Raw genomic sequence first — 9,213 nt, 5'->3', positions numbered from 1 at the left:
TAAATTAAATCTTGTTTCTCCCATTCAAAAGTAATATTATGCCACAATTACTACAGTGACAACCTGTGACTCTTTCAAATATATAAATAGGTGATGATGATGATATACAGGCCAAAAATAAAAATAAGCCTGACCTCTTCTACAGCTCATAGCTTATCCCCCCTTCATTTCCTCTCTGACCACCCCCCTCATTGTCTTGTTATGACCCCCATAGCTATAATAATGGGTCTTACCTACAACAGTCGATGTAAAATACACTGTGTTTATTCAAAGTGTACTGATAATGACGCAGAGATTTATACACATCAGTATCACTCGTAGTGGTCGTGGCATCAGTCGCGGTGGGCGTGGCATCAATCGCGGTGGGCGTGGCATCACCCGCGGTGGGCGTGGCATCACTCGCGGTGGGCGTGGTAGCGCTCTGCGCTGGCAGCAGAGGGGCCAGACGCTCCAGTGACGCGGTGTCAGCGCTGGGTGACGTGACGTCACCGGCATCAGATAGAGGGAGTGTGAGCATGAAGAGACAGGTGGGTGAGTGTGTGGAGGGAGTGAGGCGTTCTGACTGAAAGTCTGGCCGGAGGCGAGCAGTGTAAGATAATGAGGTGGTGGGGGTGTCAGAAGGACTCGCACTATGAGTGAATGAGTTTAGCAGTGTGAGTAGAGTGTAAGTGAGGTTAGTTGTATAAGTAGAGTGTGGAGTAAGTTAGGTCAGCAGTGTGAATATGGGAGTGAGGGGAGCTGGCAGTGTAAGTAGAGTAGTGAGTGAGGGAGGGTGGCAGTGTGAGTAGAGTGAGGGGAAGCTGGCAGTATGAGTAGAGTGTGCAGAGTGAGGGGGCGGACGGTGTGAGTAGAGCGTGTGGAGTGAGTGAGGGGGCGGACGGTGTGAGTAGAGCGTGGGGAGTGAGTGAGGGGGCGGACGGTGTGAGTAGAGCGTGGGGGAGTGAGTGAGGGGGCTGAAGGTGTGAGTAGAGCGTGGGGAGTGAGTGAGGGGGCTGAAGGTGTGAGTAGAGCGTGGGGAGTGAGTGAGGGGGCGGACGGTGTGAGTAGAGCGTGGGGAGTGAGGGGGCGGACGGTGTGAGTAGAGCGTGGGGAGTGAGGGGGCGGACGGTGTGAGTAGAGCGTGGGGAGTGAGGGGGCGGACGGTGTGAGTAGAGCGTGGGGAGTGAGTGAGGTGGCGGACGGTGTGAGTAGAGCGTGGGGAGTGAGGGGGCGGACGGTGTGAGTAGAGCGTGGGGAGTGAGTGAGGGGGCGGACGGTGTGAGTAGAGCGTGGGGAGTGAGGGGGGCGGACGGTGTGAGTAGAGCGTGGGGAGTTGAGTGAGGGGGCGAGGTGTGAGTAGAGCGTGGGGAGTGAGTGAGGGGGCGGACGGTGTGAGTAGAGCGTGGGGAGTGAGTGAGGGGGCGGACGGTGTGAGTAGAGCGTGGGGAGTGAGGGAGGGGGCGGACGGTGTGAGTAGAGAGTGGGGAGTGAGGGAGGGGGCGGACGGTGTGAGTAGAGCGTGGGGAGTGAGGGAGGGGGCGGACGGTGTGAGTAGAGCGTGGGGAGTGAGTGAGGGGGCGAACGGTTGTGAGTAGAGCGTGGGGAGTGAGGGAGGGGGCGGACGGTGTGAGTAGAGAGTGGGGAGTGAGGGAGGGGGCGGACGGTGTGAGCAGAGAGTGGGGAGTGAGGGAGGGGGCGGACGGTGTGAGCAGAGAGTGGGGAGTGAGGGAGGGGGCGGACGGTGTGAGCAGAGCGTGGGGAGTGAGGGAGGGGGGCGGACGGTGTGAGCAGAGCGTGGGGAGTGAGGCAGGGGGCGGGCGGTGTGAGCAGAGCGTGGGGAGTGAGGGAGGGGGCGGACGGTGTGAGCAGAGCGTGGGAGTGAGGGAGGGGGCGGATGGTGTGAGTAGAGCGTAGTGAGTGAGAGGGGCAGGCGGTGTGAGTAGAGCCCGGGGAGTGAGTGGGGTGTAGAGAGTGAGTGACGGGGTGGGCGATGTAGTGAGTAGAGTCAAGTGTGCAGAGTTAGTGAGAGGGACAAGCAGTGGGGGTAAATGACGGGTGTGAGGTTTATTTCTATATCTGTATTATGAAGTAATAAGTATAACTGTTAGATAGTTGCTGGAAAATTACCTGAACGGAGACCTTGGCAGAGAGATGTCGTCATAACAGTAAGTTCCACATGTCAGGAGAGTAACTTACTAGAGTGCAGCTATTAGTCATTTATTGTTATCATTAGTTTAATTATTATATTCAATATTTCCCTGACAGGTCCAACCCCCTCCCCCCTCCTCCTAAAATAGAACTTGAAACCTCTCACGACCATCTGTCATGTCAGAACTACACAAGATATAAGCATATGTTACATAAAGGTTGCATTGCTTTCCCTTTTTTTATCTGTAAACCTGCTCAGTTATTGTAGTGAGCCTAGAATGATTAACATTACGTGTGTGTGTGTGTGTGTGTGTGTGTGTGTGCGTGCGTGTATGTGTATGTGTGTGTGCGCATTTGTTTGTTTCTTTTATTAGGTGTTTGAGTGTTGACAGCCATAATGTCTTCATGTAAATGACATTTCCATATTTTTAAAGTGCATCCCAATACTCCAGGAATCCCAGAGGGAAACCCTTGTGCAAAATACTTTGACATTTTCGCTCTGCACCCTTGCATATTATTGAATTGTGCTTAGCAATAGCTGTTAGGTCTATGCCTTAACAAAGCATTGTAATTTCAGATATCCGTTACTTAGTCACCTAGGCATTTCATTCTGTTGTGGGTTGTGCAGCCATCATCATCATTTATTTAGTGCCAGCATATTCCATAGCGCTTTAGCAGTTTGTAAGTAGAATTCTTTAATGAACGGTTTATACAGTTTTCTATATATGTCCACGTTTCTCACGGGTTTCCCTAACAGGAATTTTATTTGAATACAAAATATAACATTGCTTCCCTTAAAGCTCTGCTACCTCTCACACATGTACAGAATGTATCTAAGTTTGTCCTGTTAATGCCAATCTTGCTGATTGCACACAGGAATTTTGCAAGGCAGGAAGGGGAAAGGGGTTTAGACATATATAGCAGCCAAAAACAGGCTCCTGTTTATTCCCACTGTATACTAACACCCTGCCTGGTATTCCCATTTCAGCACTGGGAGACCCAGACAAGCCAGGATTTTCGTCATCCACAAGCCTTCACTGTCATCCAATTACCCCCCAGTTGTTCCCACAACCCTACCAGCTTGTCAGTTATCCCTTTTCCAAACCAAGGCTTGTTACTCCAGGGAGGGTATTGCTGATGTGTGTCTTTTTCCAGAAGCATTAAACTCTGCAGCAGACGGTGATGGAGAAGGAAGTGGCACGGCAAAGAGCAGAATTGACGGGACAGGCAGTGCTCAAACAAGCCAGGATGAAATACCAGTGCTCTCAAACGGCGTCGATGCTGGTGAGTAAAGTGATAAAAAAAATGTGCTTGCGAATCAAGGGAGGGCTATTTCAGCATTACTGAAATTACCACAGCATTTGATAAGGGCATAAGCAAGCAATTGGTAAGGAGCAGGAAGAGGCAGAATATATATGGCAGCAAAAGGAGAGGACAAGTAGTCCTTCAGCAAATAAATGACTGATATGCTGTGGTTTGCAGCACATATACATAGACTTGATTCACAGCATAACACATGGATTTAAGGAGGGGTTTCAGATACCTATTGAAGGGAAAGTACAAGTATCAGCGCCACAAAGATTAAGACCCTGAATTTCTGCACATAGTTGAGGACAAGATTTGAGGACTAGAGCTAGGGTACATGACAGGCCACTTTTGGCAAACCAGTGATCCTCAACTTATAGGGAAGGTACGTTGATGGCTAAAGTAGAAAGGTTGTTTTGAGGCTGCCACCAAGACTTTAGGGAAAGGCATTTCATTCTTCACCAAGTTATCAGGGGAGAATTTTATGGTGAGGTGAGTGAGAAAGGATTAGGCCAGAAGGGACCACCCCACACTCTTGAGAGGAGGTAGCGGATAACAGACGTGCTTGCAAATCATATGAAACTTTAGGATCTACAGTCTTGTTGCACTATTCACTTCACTATGAGATTTTAACTTTTTCTAAGTGGAAGGTACTTGATTGGCCTGAGACCTTAGAGGTTTTTTTTTGTTTTACCTTCTTCTGGATCAAACACCCCTCCCCAAATTTTCATTCTGTATATGATTGCAGTGCCTTATGTTTCTGTCTGTCCACATATCACTAGGCATGGAGTGTATAGTAATCAGTTATTGTTCACAAGTAACAAGTGGGATGTCCCTTTATCTGGTGTGTTGCCTTAGGCTATGCTCAACATACGTGCAGCGCTTTTGTGCATCGCTGTGGTGAGAACCTCCAGTTTTGGGAACACAGTGGTACTATAACACCCCAGTCTCTAACTGAAACTTGTCTGTATTGACAATATCTAGGCATGAATGGGTTTGTTTCTTTCGTATCACAAGAAGAGGAAATTTCCAGAACAGAGGATAAAGAGGATGATGGGCAGAGTGACACATCAGAGGCTACTTCAGAAGCTTGGTCAGTGGACAGGCGTTACTGGAGGGGCGGCTCATCTGAGGAGGATGATAAAGATTTCAATAATGAGTCCGCACCTACAGAGCCACGGACTTATCATTATGAGCAAGAAGACTGGGATGCGGAGATGCTGGCATGTGAAAATCCTTATGGTAAAAATCTTTAAGACATAAATTGGGTTACCCAAAATATTGTTTATCCTTTCAAATGTATCTATTGCAGTATATAGACAGCTTCCCTTAACATGTCAGCAGACCAATGTCCCTCGCTTTGCCTTCCTTGACCCCTCGGCAGACCTTCTGTCCCTTTGCCTTATTCCTTCACCCCTCGGCAGACCTTCCCTCCCGTTGCCTTTTTCCTTGACCCCTCGGGAGACCTTCCCTCCCGTTGCCTTTTTCCTTGACCCCTCGGCAGACCTTCCGTCCCTTGCGTTGCCTTTTTCCTTGACCCCTCGGGATACCTTCCCTCCCGTTGCCTTTTTCCTTGACCCCTCGGCAGACCTTCCGTCCCTCGCGTTGCCTTTTTCCTTGACCCCTCGGCAGACCTTCCGTCCCTCGCGTTGCCTTTTTCCTTGACCCCTCAGGAGACCTTCCCTCGTTTCGCCATTTTCCTTGACCCCTCGGCAGACCTTCCCTTGCTTCGCCTTTTTCCTTGCTTTACTGTGGGAGGAAGATGACCCATTTAATCTACGTGTCAGTGGCTATTTGTGGATGCCATGTAAACGACTACAGTTCAGTTTGTATTTGAAAAGCATTGACCAAAGAAGAGCCTAAAACTGAGCACATCTAAATAAAAGTTAGGAATTTAACTGAAAGCATCCTTTCCCAAAACAAGTAGGGTCACATTTCTATCTGAATGAGCTGGTTATTTTATTTTTATTTAAGCAATGACCAAAAATGTGTGTGTCTAAGGGTTGTCTTGAAGTGGCTAAACAGAGATTTTAAAACACTGTAATCAACAATTCTAACCGGGTTTGGGTTGTAGAAACGTTTTCCTAAGTGGTTACTGAATATCCACATTTCTCTTGGCCTAGATGAAGAAGACCTGGCTGATGATGCCTGTGAGCAGCACATTACTCTCTGTGGTTACCAGTCAAGGAGTGAAGGGTCTTACATCCCCAGTTTACATCACGTCCCTCCTATAGAATGTTACGAAATGAATTATGTTGGGGAATTAGACACTGAGGCTGGACAGTTTGACGATGCTGAGCAGTGATTGACTCTTTTGAAGGTGTGGTATATGAGTGAAGGTGAATACAGTTCATCCAACAGAGTTTGTGCAGATGACTCTGCATCTGGGACCATCGCCCAAATTTATGTGGCTACCTAGCGCTCCAGCAACTGTGGCCTTTTTTTTTTTTTTTTTTTGAGATACCACTGTTTGCCTACCACTTGTGGGCATTTCACACTTGACAAAGGTCCCAAGAAACCCTCATTCCCTGTAAGCCCGAGGCTATCATCCCATCTGGCCATCTTTGACATTTTTGATGGGGATTAGTATAACATCACATTTCCTTAATGGGCAAGGTACCGACGTAGTCCATTTCTCTGTAGTAATGAAGCTTTACCCGCAATTCCCGTGCACTGGGTGAATGACTTGTGTTGTGAAAGCTGTTGCAATAGTCTCTGTCAAAGAGATCTGTTTTACTGAGCAGTCGCTAACCGTTTTTGTCTACTTCGTTTAATATTTGTTTCGTTTTTCCATTATAGTTTTTTTTTTAACAAAAAGCATCGACCTAACACTGTAGGAACAGGATTGTTTTTTATTTTATTATTTTATGTCCAGACCGAAGGGCTTTATTTTGTTTATTTTTTGAGGATTTTTATGCTACCCCAACAACTCTTTATTAACATGAATGTGATTCTAAAAATATGCTCAAATACTTATGAGTGTTTGTCTTCAGAGAAAGCCGGGTACAGGTGCAGAAAGTAAACACGGTCCTGGATGAAGAGCCTAAGTATCCATACATTGAGATATTCTCCATCCATCTTCAATATGATCATTTGTAAATACGGTCTTAATTTATAATGTGAGTCTGCTTGATGGCTGGTCGTTGAGGTGTCATTGACCGTAAGAAGATGGCACCACTTTGTATGATTTATGTGTCTGGTCAGTATTTAAAGAGTTAAACATAAGGAGTTTTAAAATGAATGTTATATTATTTGCACTAGATTGTAAGCCCTTTGGGCAAGGACAAATTGTCGTTGTTTTTGTGTTCTATAATGTGCTCCTAGATGATGCTGTATACAAAATGTGATGTGACCAAGCCTATATGTGGTAATGTCAGAAAAACCAGACTGATAAAACATCATATATATGACTTCCTGACTGTCTGTCTATGTTCCCTGTGCTAAAAGGACCTGCAGGATTGCTCAAGAACAACTGATTCCCTGAGGGCTTTTCAAGTGTCTTGAGGTCAAGTGCTATAAGCTTTATTAACACTTGTGAATGCAGGCTACAGGCTGTTTCCTACTAAATATGATGGATTCCTAAAGAAGTCCTCCAAGACTCCGTCATGTAGGTACAATCATCACACGACTCTTAGACGTTACTGATAAAGTCATTTGGTCACTCAGCACACCAGGACAAATAACTTTACCTTGTCACATGTAAACACATTTAAATTCATAACAATAATGCAACAAAGGAGGGCGCCTGGTGAACTTTTTTCTTTATACCGCTTTGAGGTTGCTGACCAGTATATATAAGACCAGTTTTCAGAAACTTATATACAGATAAGCCAGAATTCTCTTATGTCTGGTATGAGGCCATCTACCTAATTGAATTTTTATAAGTTGTAAATTATTTTTATATTTGCCATCTGCGTACCTGTGATATGATTCAATGGGTTGTGCATTCTGATATCTCCTTTAGCATCGCACAGCATCTGTCATTTCACTGACTGTAGTCAGTCTGTTCCTTTCTACAAGTCATGAGAGTTTCTGTTGCCCCCTTTCAACAACTGACTGCTGTTAGCTGTACATTACTAAGGTGATGGCTCATTCTCAGTACACCGGTGCTTTCCTGAAACTTTGGGCATCTGCCACCCGTGTTCATGCAGCATTCAAAGTCAACTAAATCTTTTTGAGTGTGAGTGTGAGCGTTCGTATCTAATAAACTGGTTACACTGGATATGACACAGCTGGTAGATGACCTACGAGGTCAAGGATAACTGTACATGGTCAATGTGATCCTTTGCTGGTTTCTATCGAAAAATCTGATTACAACTTAACTTATTTCTTTTTTGTGCATCTAAATTTTAGTTTATTTGCTTGGTGTTCACCACAAAACACAGTTACCATTGTCAGAATAAAACCAGTGTCACGTTTATGCCGCCTGTCTCACCCATAGTCCATGCATTGTCCAGACACATACTTTCTCTTTTTGGTGGTAAATCACAAGAACACTCGCAGCATCGTATAGCAGGGCTGGTACAAGGTATTCTCTGCTAAGAAGCAGAGCTTGTTATGTCTAACACCAGATACCCTGTTGTGGGTAAATTGGGGGTGAATTGAGAACATATTTGGTGAATGCGAGTAAAGGGAGCAGGCGCTGTTAAATGCTGCTGCGTTGCTCACTAGCATTGGTGTAGGTGGGTATAAAGGTTACATGCTTTTACTGGCGTTAAAAAACAAAACAAAAAATAAACAAACTATTGTTAAATCATTATTTTAATGTCAGCGAGTAAGGTACCTTATGTTGTCTGTTTTCCCCCATCTTCAGCGGCATCAATGACTTTTGCAGTGAGTTGTTAGTGCTGTGAGCTTAATCACTGTCACATAGGGGCTAGGTTCATGCCATGGGAACTCCTATCCCCAAGTCGATTTGGCAAAGGAGGTAGTTAGCAAGTAAGAGAGCGTACGATTGATGGAGGCCCTAGCCAGTTCTGTATATACTGCACACTGATAGCACTCATAGACCACAATTCCAGTATATTTGCTACCAATGCAATCTTTTAAAACGATTATGCTTTATTTTTTACATAAAATATGTCCAAAATAAAGTACTGTTGGTTATAGCAATTTGTGCAGGAAAGAGCATATATACAAAGATCAGCCACAACTGACGTGAAGTGAAGAACATTAATTATCTCATTACAATGGCACCTGTCAAGGGGTGGGATATATTAGGTAGCAAGTCAACAGTGAGTTCTTGAAGGAACAATGGGCAAGCGTAAGTATCTGAGCGACTTTGACAAGGGCCAAATCGTGACGACTGGGTCAGAGCATCTCCAAAACGGTAGCTTTTATGGGGTGTTCCCGATGTGTAGGGGTTAGTACCTAACAAAAGTGGTCCAAGGAAGGACAAGCAGTGAACCGGTGACAATGTCATGGGCGCCCAAGGATCAACCATGGACGTGGGGAGCAAAGGCTATCCAGTCTGGTCTAATCCCAAAGAAGAGCTACTTTAGTACAAATTACGGAACAGTGAGCTATGATAGAAAGGTGTCAGAACACACAGTGCATCACAGCTTGCTGAGTAGCCACAGACCGGTCAGATCTCTCTCTCTCTCTCTCTCTCTCTCTCTCTCTCTCCTCTAACTCTTCCTCTCTCCTGTTGACTCTCTCCCCCTCAAAAAACGGGTTGCAGTAACTCGGGCCCCTCTATGTCCACAGGCCCCTAGACATACTACATACTATTTACTTGGATTTATTCATTGGACATATTGAAATGTTCAATGTACTGCATAC

At 45.6% G+C, this 9,213-nt stretch overlaps 1 protein-coding gene across 3 annotated transcripts; it reads left to right on the top strand.

The window, feature by feature from the left end:
* The first annotated feature begins 400 nt into the window (after nucleotides 1-400).
* On the top strand, nucleotides 401-6,842 carry COPRS (coordinator of PRMT5 and differentiation stimulator). Of its 3 annotated transcripts, none has more exons than XM_075178072.1 (5): nucleotides 401-527; nucleotides 2,088-2,145; nucleotides 3,286-3,411; nucleotides 4,417-4,674; nucleotides 5,556-6,842. In XM_075178072.1, the coding sequence occupies exons 1-5, from the start codon at nucleotides 516-518 to the stop codon at nucleotides 5,735-5,737; spliced, it is 636 nt and encodes a 211-aa protein (XP_075034173.1). In that variant the 5' UTR covers nucleotides 401-515; the 3' UTR covers nucleotides 5,738-6,842. The 3 variants fall into 3 exon arrangements, with proteins under 3 accessions (XP_075034173.1, XP_075034171.1, XP_075034172.1); XM_075178070.1 differs by having other exon boundaries at nucleotides 3,283-3,411; XM_075178071.1 differs by having other exon boundaries at nucleotides 2,088-2,148.
* The last annotated feature ends 2,371 nt before the right edge of the window (nucleotides 6,843-9,213 follow it).

This window comes from Mixophyes fleayi, chromosome 6 (assembly GCF_038048845.1).
Source record: "Mixophyes fleayi isolate aMixFle1 chromosome 6, aMixFle1.hap1, whole genome shotgun sequence".
In the NCBI taxonomy this organism is placed as follows: Eukaryota; Metazoa; Chordata; class Amphibia; order Anura; family Limnodynastidae; genus Mixophyes; species Mixophyes fleayi.
This window is presented reverse-complemented; position numbering and strand designations above follow the sequence as displayed.